Source organism: Oryctolagus cuniculus, chromosome X (genome assembly GCF_964237555.1).
Source record: "Oryctolagus cuniculus chromosome X, mOryCun1.1, whole genome shotgun sequence".
NCBI classification, from domain to species: domain Eukaryota; kingdom Metazoa; phylum Chordata; class Mammalia; order Lagomorpha; family Leporidae; genus Oryctolagus; species Oryctolagus cuniculus.
In genome coordinates, this window is record NC_091453.1 from 33,451,425 (window position 1) to 33,471,970 (window position 20,546).

Sequence of the window (20,546 nt, forward strand, 5' to 3'; positions counted from 1 at the left end):
CCCTAACTAAGAGCACAGCGATCAGAGGACATAGGGTGAGAGTACCTCCATCATGCCATCTCAGCGGGCTGATAATAGTTAACTTTTAGAGACAGCTGAAAATCACTAAGTTAAACCATCTGTAATTCCATTCATGGATAAAATGATCCTCCTGGTATGCATGAAGAGAAAATTGTTGATTCTCCTGAGGAGTTCTGAATACCTTGTATTGCCTCATTTGAGAGTGATTATTTAAGTCTTCAGGACATGTGGTTCACACCTGGGGTAGTGGTTTTCCATCTTGGGAGGTCCTGGTCATGGATTCCAAAGGCACAGAAAAGATTAGCATGGACAGGCAGGCACAGGCTGGATAGGCACATAAAATTAGTACTACAGGGGGTCACAGACAGTTTTGGGGGCATAGGCATTCTTCATAAGAGCTGCAGGTAACCAGGGCGTGGAGCCCTCAGGAAGGCAGTGTTTGTGTAGAAAATCCGTAAGACTGCTTGTAAAGTGGTAGAAGAAAAAATGGTGGTTATCAGGTATAGGGATGCCACTATATTTTTTTCATATGCTTGATCCTAAGGAAATGGAGTTACAGTGTTAGAGATTTCAAGAGAAGCATTAATTATCTAAGGAGATACAGTCTAGCTGGTATGTGGTGGGAGGTTGGGGTTGAGGATACTGGGTAGTTTAGATACCAGTACAGGCAATGTGTTAGGTGTCGGTCCTGGGAGTCTCAGGGGGATGGTATAACCAGCAACTAGTGACATTGAGAATGGCAGCAGTAATTGAAAACTGAATAAGGGGATTTTGTTCCCTCTTTGTGTGGAGGGAAGGGGCAAAGCCATCTTAGAATGTGTTTTGTTGCAAGGGGATGGATGAGAGGTCAGTGAAAATGGAGAAATATGACAAAGAACAGAAAAAGAAGTGTGATGGCAGGGGGGTAATTTAGCCAAGTTCTACAAGACCAAATTCTCCTCTTGTATCATTATAACATTTGATACTAATGTGTTTTTTTTTTTTTTTGACAGGCAGAGTGGATAGTGAGAGAGAGAGAGAGAGACAGAGAGAAAGGTCTTCCTTTGCCGTTGGTTCACCCTCCAATGGCCGCCGTGGCTGGTGCGCTGCGGCCGGTGCACCGCGCTGATCCGAAGCCAGGAGCCAGGTACTTATCCTGGTCTCCCATGGGGTGCAGGGCCCAAGCACCTGGGCCATCCTCCACTGTACTCCCTGGCCACAGCAGAGAGCTGGCCTGGAAGAGGGGCAACCGGGACAGAATCCGGCGCTCCGACCGGGACTAGAACCCGGTGTGCCGGCGCCGCAAGGCGGAGGATTAGCCTAGTGAGCCGCGGCGCCGGCTGATACTAATGTTCTTTTAAAAATGTTCTAAACTTGGGGCCTGCGCTGTGGTACAGAGGGTTAAAGCCCCCAGCTTGTGGTGCTGGCATCCTATATGGGCACTGGTTCGAGTCCTGGCTGCTCCACTTCTGATCCAGCTCCCTACTAATGTGCCTGGGAGAGCAACAGAAGATGGTCCAAGTCCTTGGTCCCCTGCACCCATGGTGGGAGACCTGGAAGAAGTTCCTGGCTCCTGGCTTTGGATTGGCTCAGCTCCAGCTGTTGCAGCCATTTGGGGGAGTGAACCAGCGGATAGAAGACCTCTCTCTCTAACTCTGCTTCTCTCTGTAACTCTTTCAAATAAAATGAATCTTAAAAAAATTTAAAAATAAAAATGGTCTAAACTCATAAAACTGAACAAACTGTGGACCATCTACAGCTTCCTATATCTATTCAGGTTTTGTCCTACATATCCATCTGGGAACACTCAGTCATTTTATTTTAGGACAAAACTGTCCAGTCCTTTCTTTAAAAATAGCTTACATACCTTGAATTCTTTTTGGTACTGTTATTCCTGGTAAAGTCTCATTAATATATGGTGGTTGTAAATTTTTTTAAAAAAATTTATTTATCTATCTAAAATATAAAATACAGAGCTAGAGAGAGAGAGAGAGAGAGAGAGAGAGAGAGGATCTCCTGTCTTCTGGTTCATTCCCCAAATGGCTGCAATGGCCAGGGCTGGGCCAGGCCAAAGTCAGAAACCAGGAGCTTCATCTGGGTCCCCCACCCGGGTGCAGGGGCCCAAGCACTGGGCCATCCTCTGCTGCTTTCCCAGGCTCGTTAACAGAGAATTGAATTGAAAGTGAAGCAACCGGGACACAAACTGGCACCCATGTAGGATGCCGTCATCACAGGCCATGACTTAACTTGCTATGCCACAGTGCTAGCCTGATAAATGTTTTTTAAATAAAATTATTTATTTGAGAGGGAGGGAGGGGAAGGGAGAGAGAAAGAGCATGTGTGCTTCCATCTGCTGGTTTACTCCCTGAATGTCTGCAGTGGCCAGGACTGAGCCAGGCAGAAGCCAAGAGCCAGGAACTCAATTCAGGTCTCCCACATGGGTGGCAGAGACCCAAGTACTTGGATCATTATTGCTGCCTCCCAGGGTTGTATTAACAGGAACTTAGAATTGGGAGTTGGAGCCAGGGGTGGAACCAAGGTGCTGTAACAGGGGATGCAGGTATCTTAACAAGTATCTTAATCATTGCCAAACACTCACCACTGATTACAGCTTTTAACCATAGTAACTTTTTTATCACAGCCTGGGAACTGTGAATCATTATGAATTGTCTATAATATATGGGCATTTTATTTATGAATATATGTCTTAATTTTTTATAGTCATAAGCATACATCCCTAGTATGAAAATCTAAAATTCAAATTATGCCAAAATATTAAACCTTTTAAGTGCCAACATAATGCTCAAGAATTTTTGGATTTTGAGGTATGTTAATTTTTGGATATTTTTATTAGGGATGGTTGACCTGTAAAATCTATGCAGATATCTCTAAATCTGAAAAACTCTGAAATATGAAACAGTCTGGTCCAAATGTTTCAGGTAAGGGATGCTCAACCTGTAGTACAATTTCTCAAAGTGGCAAAACCAAACAAGTTCATTAACAGACTCACATATATAATGCTTGTCAGTATCATATAAAAATAAGATTGGAGGGGCTGGTGTTGTGACACAGTGAGTTAATCTGCTTACAATGACAGCATCCCATATTGGAGCACTGGTTCCAGTCTTGGCTGCCCCTCTTCCGATCCAGCTCCCTGCTAATACACCTGGGAAAGCAGCGGAAGACGGCCCAAGTGCCTGGGCCCCTGCCACCCTTATGGGAAACCTGGATGGAGTTACAGGCTCCTGGCTTCCAGCTGACCCAGCCCTAATCATGGAGGCCATTTGGGGAGTGAGCCCAAGATCTCTGTCTCTCTGTCTCTTATTCCTTCTCTGTCACTCTGCCTTTCAAATAAATATTTAAAAAGTCAGATTCAGAAACTTTAAATCATGCTTAACATTTCACTTTTCTATTTTAATTAGAAATTAAGTATCTCATGAGTAACCAGTGGTCAACTTAATTTAACATAACATAATTCCAAGGCTTAAGTTACCTAAAGATATTGGCAACCATCTTCAAGCTGACATACTTCAAAACATAATTACTCCTTGAAATAAAGCTTATCTTGATAGTGAGTCAATTTGGCTAAATATAAAGTTACATTTTTTTGTAATCTTGAGCTAGTAGATATAATGTTAGCTTATAGTCGCAGACCTATATAAACTTGGAAGGAGTATACCTGACTGCAATAGAATCGTATATTTCTGTTAGGTTTCACTTTCTGATGAAGAAAACTACTTTATCCATATTTTATGTTGTAACCATGTTTACTCTTGACCAGGAATAATACATTCTGGTGTTCTTATTTGAATGTATTTTAATTTATTTGAAAGCCAGAGTGACAGAAAGGGAGAGACAGAGATCTTCCATCTGCTGGTTCACTTTCCAAATGGCTTTAAATGGCTGCAACAGCCAGGATGGGCCAAGCTGAAGCCAGGACTCTGGAACTCCCTCTAGGTCTCCCACGTGGGTGCAGGGGCCTAAGTACTTGGGCCATCTTCTACTGCTTTCCCAGGTGCATTAGCAGGGAGCTGGATGGGAAGTGCTGCAACCAGGACTCAAACTGGTGCTCTGATATGGGATGCTGGCAATGGCTTAAGCTACTGTGCCACAATGCCAGCCCACCTTCCGCAGTAGGATGACTATGGATAACAGTGATGTACAGCTCAGAAAGGATAGAAGAAAGGATTTTGAAAGCTTTCACTAGTTAGAAATTGTAAACATTTGAGGAAAGATATTTATCTTGATTTGAACATTGCACAATGTGTATAAATACATGTATTGAAACGTTACATACTACTCCATAAATATGTAAAAATGTTATGTCCATTACAGCTTTTTAAAAAGTTTATTTATTTATTTATTTGAGAGGCAGAGTTTACAGAGAGAGGGACAGGTTGGTCTTCCATCTGCTGGTTCACTCTCCAGATGGCCACAAAAGCTGGAGCTGGGCCAATCTGAAGCCAGGAGCCAGGTCTCCCACATGGGTGCAGGGGCCCAAGCCCTTGGATCATCTTCCACTGCTTTCCAGGCCATTAGCAGAGAGCTGGATTGAAAAAGGAACAGCTGGGACTAGAACCAGCGCCCACGTGGGATGCCAGCACCATAGGTGGAGGCTTAACCTATTATGTCACAGGTGCTGGCCCATCAATTAAAACTATTAAAAAGTAATTTAAAAGCTGGTTAGCCTTCTGGGGGCCACAATGAATTCACTAATCTAGTGAATGTTAGATTAGGAATGACAATCAAGGTGTTATTGTCCAACAGGACTGACATAGTGAGAAGCATCTCAATGTGCTGCCTGATGGATGCAGACAGATGCTGACTTTGTAGGCTTCAACCGGACATTCTAGATTCTTCAGGCAAGGCTTTTATCTGATAGAAAATGACAGTGCAGCCTGTTGCTTTGCTTGCCCCTGAAGGCAAATTAGCAAACAGAGCCGACTTTCGAACACATTGTAGAAAAGGTTCCTCGAAGTTTTTTTTTTTTTTTTTTAAGATTTATTTATTTATTTGAAAAGCAGAGTCACACACACACACACACACCCAGAGAGAGAGAGAGAGAGAGAGAGAGAGGTCTTCCATCCGCTGGTCCACTCCCCAGTTGGCCGCAATGGCCGTAACTGCACCAATCTGAAGCCAGGAGCCAGGAGCTTCCTCCGTGTCTCCCACACGGGTGCAGGGCCCAAGCACTTGATCCATCTTCTACTGCTTTCCCAGGCCACAGCGGAGAGCTGGACTGGAAGAGGAGCAGCCGGGACTTGAACCAGTTCCCAAATGGGATGCTGGCATTTCAGGCAGTGGCCTCACCCGCTACGCCACAGCACTGGCCCCTCATCGAACTTTTCAAACGTTTTTGACTTTGATGCACAGTGAAGAGTACATTTTACATGGTTTTAGGCATATATGGATATCTTCCCACAGTGCATTTACACAGGTACACACACACGGGTGCACATACACATACACACACGAGAAACAAAACTGTAAGAAGCGATACTCTAGAAATAATATACTGGGATATTTTGTCTTCTCCTCGCCCACTACTCTATTTCATTAAAAATCAAATCTGGTTGCAAGGCAGGGAGTGTCTAGCCTAGCAGTTAAGATGCCTGAGTCCTGTATCGGAGTTCCTGAGTTCAATACACAGCTCCAGCTCCCTGCTAATGCAGACCCGCAGAGCCAGCAGTGATGGCTCAAGAGATTGGGTTCCTGCTACCCACACGGAAGACCCGGATGGAGTTCCCAGTTGTCAATCAGCTCTGTCCAGTCACAGCTGTTGCAGGTATCTGGGGAGTGAACCAGCAGGAGGGAACTTTATATACGTCTATGTTTCTCTGCCTCTCAGGTAACTGAATAAATAGATAATCATTTAAAAAAAAAGGTGAAAAATTTTTAAAAGAGCTGGTTCCAATCCAAAGAAACGAAACTGTATATATTATATTTGACCCTTGTAATGTTGAAGACATGACCCTTTTTATTAGCCAGTAATGTAAAAACTAATCTCATTTGCTGGAGATTTACTTACATCATGTGAACTTGAATTATCAGAACATTTGAATTGGTTTGTATGAGAATACCTTTTACAATGTATTGAGATTATTGGAAGTTAATTTATTTGTGGGTGGAATTATAGGAACATTCATTTCCACCCTCAGTGATAGGAATATATTACTTACAGACATGTAAACACAAATGCAGACTGAAACAGAGAGCTTAAATGAGGGTATGTCAGTCTGGATGTGGAAAGATAGACTTCAAAGTCAAGTTTATTTTGGTGAAAAAAAATGTTTGAAATCCATGCATAGATTTCTCTCTCTCTCTCTCTCTCTCTTTCTCTCTTTTAATAATTCACATTTCCCATGAACTTTTTGAAGACCCCTCAGAGCTCATGTAACAGAGATGTTCTCTTGCCAGTAGACTTACTGGGTTAGTGGGACTAAGCAGAAGAGAACGCCAAGCTGGTCTTGAGAGGTCCTAGTGAGACAGAAAGAGATTTAACATAAAGATAGCCACGTGGTAGATGCCCAAGTTCCATCAGAGGTGTGGTTTGTGGGAAGGTGTTGGGAAAGTGCGGTGCCGCGGGTGGAACGGGTGACTGTTGTGTCTGCTAGGAAGGTGGCGGCACGTCTTTGGCTGGGAAAGATTCTGCTGCCCATTTAGAGTCAGTTGTGGACACAGTGGGAAGGGCTCGCCAAGGAAGATAATTCAGGAGATGGTTTTTTGGATTTTTGTTGTCTTTTGTGTTTTAGGGCCAGAGAGCGGGATCAAAAGTGGAACAGCCGGGACTCGAACTGGCGCCCGGGGCGCTGGCATGGCAGGTGGCGGCCTCACCCACTACGCCACAGACCGGCTCCAAATTAGTTCTTTAATTTCTGACTTTAAGCTGTTAACAGTCACTGTGGCTTTATCAGTGAGAGCAAGACCAGAGTAGTGCTTCCAGACATTTCCTTATCTCTGTCTAGTTAGAGATAGTCATCTCTTTGTTGTCTGCAGTCTTGTATCTCTGCCTGAAGTATCTTTGAGGAAGAAGACCCTGGGAATGGATTTCAAAAGCCTCTCCCTTATGGTTTACATTTGCATGTAAGCCTCAGGGTGTTCTGATTTCTAGGAAGTGTCCATCTCAGGGGCCTCCAACCAGTTGCACAAATTGATGTAAATCAGGGAGCCAGGAGAAGGTAACCCAAGGGCCAATATGAATTGGTAACTAAATTCTTCTCTGTTCTTACCAGGGGTCTGGGAAGTCTTTAACAATGGCATGGAAATCCTAGTAAGACCCAGGCCTAAAATATACCTTTCAGGTGTGTGCTCAGGCTGTTGCCCTACTGTTGCAGGTGGATAAAAACCAGTCAGTCATCAGGTTAGGAAGGGGGTTGGGGAGCAAGAGAGTTTAATGGAGCCAGGAAATGTAAATGAGTACGGACTGAGAGAGGAAGAGAGGGGATCTGCAGAATGAGGAGTAGCAGCAGATGGGGAAAGACTGGGGTGGTGCACGTGAGGCTTCCAGGTGAGAAGGAGAGTACGAGCTTTAGTTGGGGGTGCAAAAAAATTGTAAATCAAGCATGGATTGTTCATAACACACATTTTCTACGAACTTTTTGAAGACCTGTCTTATAATCCTGGGGACTGTTAAAATGTGATCAGGAGCTGCTGTTACAGTCGAATTAGAGTTGAATTGCTCTTGCCACCCCAAAAACGCTCCAAGAGACCTTCTCTCATGTAATTAACAAAGGGTAAAGTTTATTGATGTTCCGACATGTCGGGGCCCCGTCCCAGTACAGGCGAGCGGCCTCGAATAGTCTTGGGTTGGGGTTTTTATACACGTTTAAACAAAGAAAATCAATCATTGCGTAGAGCAGACAGTGGTATAGAGTAAACAATTGATACAAGTTAAGTGATTTTACACTCAGTTGATTTATGAACACAGGGAGTATCAAAAAGCCTCCTATTGCCAAAAGGGAGGGCCACACAAGATTGCAGGAACTGCCTTGATGATACCTAGGAATGCAGCCGAATGGCGATAAGGGACACCTGGTGGGGTCAGGGTTCCAGGAGGCAAAGAGATATATGGTGACTTCTTCTATCTTACTTAGGTGAAACTAAGGTTACGCTCACATTGGGGTAATTTACTGACCAATTAACTTTATAGAGAATGGCTATGCAGAGCAAGTCTAACGAGGTCAGGAAAGTTCACCAGAGGAGGTTGGGGGGGGGGGGGGGGGAAGCGGCTTTTAACTTTTTAACCCTACACTGCCAGTTCCAAAGATAGTAGAGGGTTCTCTTATTTATACTTTGAGAGGAGTCTGTTGATAGGCCTGCCTGTTTGCATGTAATTTAGTGCTGCAGTCTTTATAGCTTTCAGTAGTTTCATTGAAACAAACCCTTACTCTTTTTTTAAAAAGATTTATTTTATTTATTTGAAAGACAGAGTTACAGAGAGAGGTAGAGACAGACAGAGAGGTCTTCCATCCACTGGTTCACTCCCCAATTGGCCGTAACGGCCAGAGCTGCATGGATCTGAAGCCAGGAGCTTCTTCCAGGTCTCCCATGTGGGTGCAGGGGCCCAAGCACTTCAAGCACTTGGGCCATCTTCTACTGCTTTCCCAGGCCATAGCACAGAGCTGGATTGGAAGAGGAACAGCCGGGACTCAAACCAGCGCCCATATGGGATGCTGGCGCTTCAGGCCAGGGCGTTAACCCACTACGCCACAGCGCCAGCCCCAAACCCTTTCTCTTAAGGAAGGAGGTAGGCCACCTCGTGCACACAAAGACCAAATCAGTCTGTGCCACTGATCTTTTGAGAAGAAAAAGGCTTTGCAAGGCTGCCTAGCAAAGGACTCAGAAGATATGGCTCAAATATGCCTCCCCAGTTGGGGTTCTGGAGAAAGTTTGGTGGATTAGTTAGAAAAAGCTGGTATGTGGAAACACTGGTGCAGTAATTTCTGATTGGAGGAGCTTGGAATAAGGCCATTTATGATAAAAAAATATATAGTTAGATGGCAACAGCTCCAGATTTCCTTGTTCAATGGAACCTTTGTTTCTGAAAGGGCTCTGACCTATTAAGTTCCAGTTGTGCTTCCGTCTCTTTGGTTCTGCATGTTAGGTTTTTCCTTCTTCTGTGTATGTCCAAGTTATACACCTTATAATTTTTGGTTCTGTATTTCTTCTATACTTATGTCAATAAATCTCAAATAGCTCTCCTAAGAAAATAGAACTTTAGAAGATGTGATGGAGGGGCCGGCGCTGTGGCATAGTGGGTAAAGCCTCCTCCTGCAGTGCTGGCATCCCATATAGGTGCCGGTTTGAGTCCTGGCTGCTCCACTTCCCATCTAGCTCTCTGCTATAGCCTGGGAAAGCAGTAGAGGATTCTTGGGACCCTGCACCCACGTGGGAGACCTGGAAGAAGCTCCTCCTGGCTCCTGGCTCCTGGCTTCGGATCAGTGCACCTCTGGCCATTGCGGCCAATTGGGGAGTGAACCAGTGAATGGAAGACCTTTCTCTCTCTCTCTCTCTCTGCTTCTCCTTCTCTCTCTGTGTAACTCTGACTTTCAAATAAATAATCATAAAAAATCTTTAAAAAGAAAAAAAGAAGATGTGATAGGACTTTTATGGCCAGAATCTATTGTTAAAGCATAGGGCGAGGAAGTTTCCAGGAAGGAAGGCTTTTAGTTTTGGGGATTTTGTCAAGAGGAAATCTAGTAAAGGAGAAAATTCTGTTTCCCTGCCGTAGTAAATGTACGAGAACAAATCATTAGTGGGTTTAACTCTTATGGTCATTTTGATTATAGTACCATTAAAAGATTTTTCTTCTCCAGTTAACAAAACATTTTGATATCAAAGTTAGGGCTTCAGTACATGGATGCTATTTATGGTTTTACCATTACTCTGCCAGTAATTGGATTGTTGGACTTCAAAATTCAGATCCTGTCAATGCTGGGAATATAGTAAGGAGTTCATCAGGAATATGTCATTGTGGAGACCATTACTGAGTGTAAAGTAGAAAAAAAGCAGTATAACAAATAACATTTCTTTTCTTTCTTTTTTTTTTTTTTTTGACAGGCAGAGTTAGACAGTGAGAGAGAGAGAGAGAGACAGAGAAAAAGGTCTTCCTTCCGTTGGTTCACCCCCCAAATGGCCACTATGGCCAGAGCTACACCGATCCAAAGCCAGGAGCCAGGTGCTTCCTCCTGGTCTCCCATGCGTGTGTAGGGCCCAAGGACTTGGGCCATCCTCCACTGCCTTCCTGGGCCACAGCAGAGAGCTGGACTGGAAGAGGAGCAACTAGGACAGAATCCAGCGCTCCGACCGGGACTAGAACCCGGAGTGCCGACGCCGCAGGCAGAGGATTAGCCTAGTGAGCCGTGGCGCCGGCCAACATTTGTTTTCTAATAAAGTATGATTCTTCTTATGTAATTATTATTATGAAATAATGCTACGGTGAATGGGACAGCAGGGCACTCTATGAGGGTCGTATTAAGTACCTCTTTTCAGCTGAGTCCCAGTACTAGTATCTGTTACTTTATTTTTATTAATTTTTAAAGTTTTATTTATTTATAGGCAGATTTACAGAGAGGCAGAGGCAGAGAGAGAGAAAGAGAGAGAGAGAAGTCTTCTAACCATTGGTTTTACTCCCCAAATGACTGCAACAGGTGGAGCTGAGCTGACCCGAAGCCAGGAGCCAGGAGCTTCTTCTGGGTCTCCCACATGGGTGCAAGGGCCCAAGGACTTGGGCCATTTTCTACTGCTCTCCCAGGCCATCAGCAGGGAGCTAGATCAGAAGTGGAGCAGCTGGTACTCAAACAGGTGCCCATATTGGATGCTGGTGCCACAGGATGCTTAACCTACTGTGCCACAGTGCCAGCCCCAATACTTTTAATTTTTAACTGACTCATAAAAATTGTACATATTTATGGAGTATCCTATGATGTTTCAGTCATGTGAATGCATTGAGTAATGTCCAGGGTAAACATACCTTCCTCCTCAATCATTTAACATTGATTTATGGTAAAAAAAAAAAATCAAAATTCTTTTCTTGTAGTTTTTTTTTTTTATTTTAAGCAAAACTTAAGATTTCAAGATTTTTATAGCAGTTACCACAACATAGAAGGTTAAAGGTGGCCATTTTCATCCTGGGTACACAATCCATGAGTAAACATTATCAACTATGCATTTTGAATAGGAACTAGTATTTTTGTCTAGTGTTTTTGTTTTTGATTTTTGTAACATTAATGAAATACATGAGGCAGCTAACTTTATAAAGATTGTATCATTTGAAAATGGTTTGGCCCCTACAGTCACATGGAGTTTAAACCCCAAAGGCAAAAGTTAATGGTACTAAGAGGGTAAAAACTTAACCCAATTATGATGTATAGGACCTGGTGTGCCTAGTGGGAAGACCTGAGATTCACTGGGGGTGTACCCTTGCAAGGTCATTCTCATGCCACAGTTGGTTTATAAAAACCTGAGTTGGGCTTAACTCCTCTCTCTACTTCCTGGGTCATCCTGGGATCCTTCCTCTCCACATGCTCCACTATTGTCATCTGCCACCCCCGGCAAATGCCCAACTAATGGAGCTGTTTGATGTTCAACTTTGTGGGGAGCAACTGGGAGCAACTCGGACTAGACTAAGTTACTGGAATTAAGACTTACTCTATGCATCTGCTCTCCCACAATATGGCGCTGAGAAGGGAGAAACAGCTTCTACACAGCTGCCTCCAGTTCAACCAATAAACTGTAGGACTTACTCCTGATTGGAGGAGAGCAGCGTGCTTGGCATGTGGATAGCAGAGTTGGGATTGGTGAAAGAGGACTAAAAGGAGGAGAGAGACAACATGCACCAGGAACATCTAAGGGGAACATCTATCTGAAGGAACACCTGTGCAGCCCCCAAGAGAGCTGGCCGGCGGTGTGCCGCTCCCCTGCGGAAGTGGGGAAAGTGGCCAGGGGGAACCGCCCTTCCACGGAGGTGGAAGGGACGGTAGCCAACCCGGGAAGAACCAGCAGCAAACCCGGGGAGGGCCGAGCAGACGAGAGAACAGCGCAGGGTCCTGTGTCGTTCCTCCACGAAGAGGGGGAGCGACAAACTTGAACCTCAATACAATGAGCTAAATAAACAATTTATAAAATTAGCTTCCCTCAGGTTTTTCATTGTAGTAATAAAAAGCTAACTAGTATAAAAGAGAAAAGATTTACTTAGTTCACAGTTTTGGAGCTTTGAAATCCAAAATCAGGTAGCCTCATTGGTCTGGCCTCTGATGAAGGTGGTTGATGGTGGTGTATGATGGCAAGAGTGTTTGTGTGTGTGTGTGTGTGTGTGTGTGTGTGAGAGAGAGAGAGAGAGAGAGAGAGCTTACATCACCAAACAGGAAGTGAGAGACAGAGACTGGGTCCCACAACCCCTTCTAAGGGCTTACCCTTGATAACCTAAGGTCCCACCAGACCTGACCTCCCAGAGGTTCCAGCACCTCCCAGTAGCATCTCCTGGTGAGCAAACCCTTAATAGTGAATATTTTGGGTCAAAAAAATCAATATTCAAATCATAGTGATCATTTTCTATTACCACTAGAAACTCATTATCATCTATTTGGCCAGGATCTGGTAAAAGAGGAGCAGCGTTTAGCTGATTGTTCTTACTGAGCACAAGGTGTAGGATTCAATAATAATGCTTGTTCATAGTCAAATGATGTAACGATAAATGCTGGGTCTTATGCATTTGTAAGAGTGTTCACAGAATAAGGACATGCACAAGAGTTAACTGACCCAAGGTAGAGGTTTGAACCTTTGCACTAAATGTGCCAGTTGCTACCACTGCTCAGAAGCATCCACACATACCCAATACTAAGGTATCCAGAACTTTCTAACTCTGCCTTTTGAATTAAAATTCCACCAGCTGTGCCTTTATTTTTGTAATAAAACATGTGGAAAGTTTTTGTTTGTTTTAAGATTATATATCTATTTGAAAGTTAGAGAGGCAGAAGCAGAGAGAGAGAGAGAGAGACAGAGAGGTCTTCCATCCGCTGATTCACTGCCCAGATGGCTGCAATGGCTGGAGCTGAGCTGATCTGAAGCCAGGAGCCAGGAGATTCTTCTGGGTCTCCCACACAGGTGCAGGGGGCCCAAGGACTTGGGCCATCTTCTACTGCTTTCCCAGGCCATAGCAGAGAGCTGGATGGGAAGTGGAGCAGCTGGGACTTGAACTGGCACCCATATGGGATGCCAGCATTGCAGATGGCAGCTTTACCCACTGTGCCACAGCGCTGGCCCCAAAAAGGCTGTTCTTGAAGTTTTATTTATTTGAAAGGCAGAACAACCAAGAGAGAGACAGAGACAGAGAGACAGAGAAATCTTCCATCTGCTAATTCATCCTCCAAATTCCTGCAACAACTGAGGCTGAGCAGGGCTGAAGCCAGGAGCTAGGTACTCCAACTGAGTCCCCCATGTGGTGACAGTGACCCAACTACTAGTACTACCACCTGCTATTTCCCAGGGTGCACATTAGCAAGAAGCTGGATTGGAAGTGGAGAGGGTCTTGAGTCCAGGCATTCTGATGTGGGATGTGGGCATCCCAAGCCACATCATAACTGCTGTGCTGCAGTGCCCAACCCAGGAAAAGGTTTTTAGATTCCCAAAGTTGGGCCGGCACCACAGCTCACTAGGCTAATCCTCTGCCTGCGGCGCTGGCACCCCAGGTTCTAGTCCCGGCTGGGGTGCCGGATTCTGTCCCGGTTGCTCCTCTTCCAGTCCAGTTCTCTGCTGTGGCCTGGGAAGGCAGTGGAGGATGGCCCAAGTGCTTGGGCCCTGCACCCGCATGGGAGATCAGGAGGAAGTGCCTGGCTCCGGATCGGTGTAGCTCTGGCCGTAGCGGCCATTTGGGGGGTGAACCAATGGAAGGAAGAGCTTTCTCTCTGTCTCTCTCTCTCACTGTCTAACTCTGCTTGTCAAAATAAATAAATAAATAAATAGAATTTCCAAAGTTGATGGAAAGACTACAGCCAATGTCAGTTATATAAAGGCCTCTTCATATTCTAGAGAACAAATCAGAGAATCTGGAAAATTATCTGCAGTTCTTCCAGCAGAGGTTTTATGCAGTCTTTTGCAGTCTTTTTTACAGTCTTTTGTAAAGACTGTAATCCAGTGTTCTGCAGTATCCTTTGAGTCCCCCTAATTATCTAAAGTTGCTTTATTGTAGTAGACTCTTTCGTCTGTAAGACTACAACCTTCACGTGACAGCAGGTTGCATAAATAACTTACTTCAGTTTGGCAATATTAGAGTTTGTTTAGTGTGGCCTGTGCCCCAATGAAGCAAGGAATTATAACAAAGCCAAAGTATCAGTCTTAACATTGCTGTTTAAATTTGAAGGCCACCAGCAAATAATCTGCATATTGAATAAGTCCCTCCAGCAGGGCAAATTTATGTACATTTTCCTGTGAGTGGCTATAGAAAAATAGTAGGAGGGTCTTGAAATCCTTGAGAGATCATTTGACTTTGTAAGTAAAATCAAACAAGAATTTAGGAACAGGAAAGAAAAATGCAGAACATAGAGAAACTACAGACAAAACTTGATAGACTATGGTACCAAAGTCAGAATAGTTCCAGAATTAGGAACTACAGGAGTTAATGGAACAACAAAGTTATTTACTTCTGTAGGATCTTATACAATTCTATATAGTAGCTGTCCATCTTTATCAAGGATGCCTTCCTTTACCAGAAGAATGGAAATATTACAGAGTAAGTACCTGGTTTTGCTGGATCTTTTATGACTAGTTTTATTCTTTCTAGTTGAGCTCTCAACAAATGAAGGTTTGCCCCCCAACCCCTGCCTTTGGCCATAGCTTTCTGGTAAACATTTTTATGAACTCTGCAACTTGAGTTAAACCAGTGTTATTATTCTCGGGGGTGACAAAGTAACACACCGGTTTGTTTCAGTTTGGTATATATTTCTAGCACTGCACTCCATCCAGAACACAGAATATGGTAGCCTTTATATTGCACAGCAGATTTGCCAGCAGGTCTTTATCCAATAGGTTTACATGAGAATCAGGAGAAAGTGAGAAAGCAAGTTCTTCATCAGAAGACCTATTTGTATGGGAACTGTGGAGGGAAAGAAAGAAACAGAAGACCAGTCTGAAATGTAAACATCCTGTGTTGACCTAAAACCAGGTGACAAATGAGATGCTTAGGAGGAAATTGCAGAATACCGTCAGTTATCTACTAGAAAAGGCAAGTGTGTGATAGTCTGTGGGAAAATTATTTACACTGTAGTTCATTCATTTCCACTTCTTCAAGTCCTGAAGTCTGCTGATTTGAGACAATTGCCAGTTATTCCCTAGTTCAGGGTATTATCCTCCTAGCCTTCTCTAATTCCCTACTACTTCCTACAATCTCTGAATCCTCTGGAGTCTCTTTTTACAATAATCAATCTCTCTCTCTCTCTCTCTCTCTCTCTCTCTCTCTCTGTGTGTGTGTGTGTGTGTGTGTGTGTGTGTGTGAGTGTGTTGTGTGTGTTCTGGCTTCTTAAGGTAGTGACATATGCAGTGTTTCCATTGCTCTTGATTCCCATCATAGATTGTCCAGGCTAGAAAAATAGTTCCCACTGAGCAGTGGACACAGCAGTTTTTAATTGCTTCTTTTCTTCTTTGCCTTTCTCTAGTTCGTCCCAAAACTGAGTTGCACCTGCTTAGATTTGAGTAATAGTCTGTGCTTGGCTGACACAAAAGTAGATAGGACCAGAGGGTGATTTTGATCTGTTCCCTGCATCTGTGCTAATAAATTTTGAGGACACCTCAGCAAGTTGCTGGGAGTTATCAACAAAGGAGCCCAGTCATCTTCTGGATATGCTGCTGAAACTTTTCCCAGATGACTAAAGCAGAAAGGGTTCAAACTGGCCATTGGCAACCCATTTCAGTGGGTCCCTAAAGCCCTTAATTCTTCCATGGATGTAAGGGTCAGCAGATAATCATAGTATTCTGACCACAATACCCTCTGTTGAGATGAATCGCCTTCTGGGCTCTGACATGTTTGCTCCATCAAGCAAATAAAGCCTTTTTGTTGCAGAATTCCCTGCTTGTGCCAGTGCACATCCCTGTTTGTTGGGCTGTAAACAGAAAGCCCACATCCAAGTTCTGTGCAACCTTCTATAGGTCTTAACTGGGCATAGGAATAAATGAGTAATACAGGCTAAGTAACCTTACTCCAAAAATCCAAAATCCAAAAATATTCTGGAATCTAAACCCATGTACTACTTGTACATTTATTTGGAATAGTACAATATTTCAACACATGTATACAGCTTTAACTGATCAAATCAGACAACTAGCATTTCCATTTCCTTGTCTTTTACGCACTTGGAGCCAAGCAACTCTTCTCTTCTTATACAACATGTGATATATTATCATGAACCCTAGTTACCACAGTGTGTTGTGGAATGCTAGAACTTATTTCTTTTATCCAAGTGTGTTTTGGTACTGGTTCTCCAACCTCCCTCTATTCCCTGTCCCCCATCCTTCCTGGCCTCTATTAATTCTTATTCTATATTCAGAACAACTTTTTATAAAAGAAACTTCCATATATGAAAAAGAACATGTGGTATGTGTCTTTCTGTGTCTGGCTTATTTCACTTAACATAATGGCCTCCAGTTCCATTCATTTTGCTTCAGATGTCATGATTGCATTCTTTTTATGGTTTAATAATATTCATTGTGTATTTATGATGCATTTCTTTGTCTATTCATCCATTCATGGGCACCTAGGTTGATTCTCTATCTTGGCTATTGTGAATAGTGCTGCAGTGAACATGGGGGTGCAGGTATCTCTTTCATATACTGACTTAATTTCTTTCAGATACATGCCCATAAGTAGGATGGCAGGGTCATATGGTAGATCTGCTTTTAGTTTTTTGAGGAACCTCTGTAGTGTTTTCCATAATAGCTGTGCTAATTTGCATTTTTCAGCAATGATGTATAAAAGTTCTCTATTCTACAGCCTCAACATCATTTGCTATTTTTTAAAGACTCGTTTATCTATCTGAAAATCAGAGCTACAGAGAGGCAGAGGCAGAGAGAGAGAGAGAGAGAGAGAGAGGGAAAGAGAGCTCTTCCATCCACTGGCTCACTCCCCAAATGGCCTCAAGAGTCGGAGCTGTGCCAATCTGAAGCCAGGAGCCAGGAGCCTCCTCTGGGACCCCTACACAGGTGGAGGGGCCCAAGGACTTGGGCCATCTTCCATTGCTCTCCTAGGCCACAGCAGAGAGCTGGATCATAAGTGGAACAGCCAGGTCACAAACTGGCACCCATATGGGACACTGGCACTGCAGGCAGTGACCCTACCCACTACACCACAGATCTGGCCCACCATTTGCTATTTTTTTGGCTTTTTGATAACACCCCTTCTAACTGCATGAGATAATATCTCATTGTGGTTTTGATTTGCATTTCTCTATAGCTAGTGATGTTGAGAAATTTTTCATGTGTTTGTTGGCCATTTGTATTTCTTCTTTTGAAAAATGTCCCTTCAGACCCTCTACCAATTTCTTAAATAGGTTATTGTTTTTGTTGTTGATGTTGAGTTTTTTTGAGTTCTCAATGCTAATCATTTGCCAGTTGAATAGTTTGCAGATATTGTCTCCCATTCTACTAGTTCTCTGTTCACTGTGTTGATTGTTTTCTTTGTAGTGCAGAACCTTCTTAGTTTGTTATAATCCCCTTTGTCTATTTTTGCTTTTGTTGCCTGTGCTTTGGCATTCTTCTCCAAAATTCATTGCCTTTGCCAGTGTCTTGAAATGTTTCCCCTATGATTTCTTCTAGTAGTTTCATAATTTAATGTCTTATATTTGGGCCTTTGATCCATTTTGAGTTGATTTTTGTATAGGATGTGAGTAAGGACAAGTTTCAATCTTCTGCATGTGGACATCCTGTTTTCCCATTACTATTTCTTGAGACTGTCCTTTGTTGTATGATTTTTGGAGCCTTTGTAGAGATATCAATTATCTGTAGATGTGTAGTTTCATTTAGGGAGCTCTGTTCAGTTCCACGAGTCTGTGTGTCTGTTTTTATGCCAGTATCATGCTGCATGGTTATAATTGCTCTGTATTGTCTTTATCATTCTGATGCTTCCAGCTTAGTCTTTTTGTTCTTTATTGTTTTGTCTATTTCAGGACTTTTGTTCTTCCATATGAATTTTGGGATTTTTTCTAGTTCTGTGAAAAATGCCATTGGTATTTTAATGGGGATTGTGTTGAACCTGTAAATCACTTTGGGTAATATGCATATTTTAATAATATTAACTCTTCTAATCCACAAACATGGAAACCCTTGCATTTTGTGTGTGTGATGGCTTCAGTTTCTTTGATTAGCATTTTATAGTTTTCATTATAGGGATTTTTTTGCATTTTTTGGTTAAATTTTTTCCAAGATATTTAATTTTTTGTACCTACTGTAAATGGGATGTCTCTTAGAAGTTCTTTCTCAGCAAGTTCATTATTGGTGTATAAAAATGGTACTGATTTTTTTGTGTTGGATTTGTATGCTGCAACTTTACTGAGTTCATTTGTCTCTTAGTAGAGACTTTTATTTCCTCTCTATATAGAAACATATCATCTGCAAACAAGGAAAAGCTGGCTTCCTCCCTCCTTATCTGTATGTTTTTTTTTTTATTTTTTCTCTTGCTCAATGCTGGCTAAAACTTCCAGTACTGTATTGAATATGAACAGTAAGAGTGGGCATCCTGGTTCAAATCCTGGCTGCTCTACTTCTGATTCAGCTCCCTGCTGGTGCACCTGGGAAAACAGCAGAAGATTGACCCATGTGGATGCAAGGACCCAAGCACTTTGGCTATCCTTCGCTGCTTTCCCAGGTGCGTTAGCAGGGAGCTGGATCAAAAGTGGAGCAGCTGGGACTCAAACTGCACTTATATGGGTGCCAGCACTGTGGCAGCAGCTTTACCTGCTACACCACAGTGACAACCCCTCCATAAAATTTTAAAGTATCATCATATGTTGAAATCAGATAGTGTGTTTGCTGACCACCATCAAATCAAATAATAAATGATCAATAAAGATGTATCAAAAGAAAATGGCTGGGGCAGGCATTGTGGCACAGCATGTTAAGCAGCTACTGGGGATGCCTACATCCCATATTGGAGTACCTGGTGTGAGTCCAGGAAAATCCATGGGACACCTGGTTGTAGTTCCTTGTTCCTGGAGTCAGCCTTGCCCCTAGCTGTGACAGGCGTTTAGAGAGTGAATTGGTAAATGAAGCATATCTCTCTGTCTCTCCCTGTATTTGTCACTCTGATTTTCAAATGAACAAATAAATAAATATATCTTTTAAAAAGAAAATGGCCACATTTTTGAAGAGTAAATGAAAGCAACAGTAGAAGAAGCTCTGTGAAGTTAAAAGATAATGAAAAGAATATGCATGCTTACTTATAAATGTTATAGAATAAATTTTTTCCATAAAAATGAGCAATGAAATAGAATCAAATTCAAATACTTACCAAAATTATTATTTTTAAAAAAATGGAAGACAGACTAATCTAAATATAATGAACAAAAGAATTTTACAACTGTGGAGGTGGGTGCTGTACAGTAAATTAAGCCATTACTTGAGATACTTGCATCCCATAGTGGAGTGCCTGGGATCTACTCTCACCTACAATTACAATCCAGTTACCTGTTAATGCACCTTTGAGGGAGCAGATAATGACCCAAGTACTTGGGTTCCTATTACCCGCATTGGAGACCTGGATGGAGGTCCTGGCTGCTGGCTTCAGCCTGGCCCAGCCCCAGCTGTTGCAAATATTTGGGGAGTGAACCAGTAGATGAAAGTTCCCTCTCTCTCTCTCTCTCTCTTCCTCTCCCTCTCCCCTTCTTCTTCTGTCTTTGTAACTCTGTCATTCAAATAAATAAATAAATAAATCTTTTTAAAAACAAATCTATGACTAGATGTTTATATTCTATACAATGTTTTACATATGTTATATTTAATTAGATATTTACCAGGCATACTGTATGGTATAGTATGATGAAAAACTCTTCTTCTCTGTCTTCTTCCATCCTCCAGTGTCAATCATGTTGTCTTGAACAGAATTGTATTGTTAACAGGTATCAGTGTCATTTGAGGATGTTACCGTGGACTTCAGTAAGGAGGAGTGGCAGCAACTGGACTTCACTCAAAGAAGCCTGTACCAGGATGTAATGCTGGAGAACTACAGCCACTTGCTCTCAGTGGGTAAGCACAGCCACCGCACAAAGCTGTGAGGAGCCTGTTGTGGGTTCAACTGTGTCCTTCAAATAAAATATGTTGAAGTCGTATCCCCCTAGAAACTCAGAATATGACTTTGTTTAGAGAGAGTCTTTAGAGAAGTAATAAACCTAAAATGAGCTCATCAGAGCAGGCTTTAAATCAGTATAACTGGGGTATTTAGAAAAAGGGGAAATCTGGACCCAGAGACACCCAGGGAAAGCAGTGTGAAGACACACACGGAGAAGATGGCACGTGACTGGAACAATACATCTGGAAGCCAAGAAACGCCTGAGGCCACCAGCAGC

The 20,546-nt window shown here is 42.9% G+C and overlaps 1 protein-coding gene across 2 annotated transcripts in view; it reads left to right on the top strand.

Annotated features, from left to right (window-relative positions):
• ZNF81 (zinc finger protein 81) overlaps nucleotides 1-20,546 on the top strand; it is a 57,593-nt gene that overhangs the window by 20,337 nt on the left and 16,710 nt on the right. For both annotated transcript variants that reach the window (XM_008272556.4, XM_070067002.1), the window contains exon 3: nucleotides 20,100-20,226. In XM_008272556.4, the coding sequence (XP_008270778.1) occupies nucleotides 20,100-20,226 (127 nt within the window). The remainder of the gene's footprint in view (nucleotides 1-20,099; nucleotides 20,227-20,546) is intronic.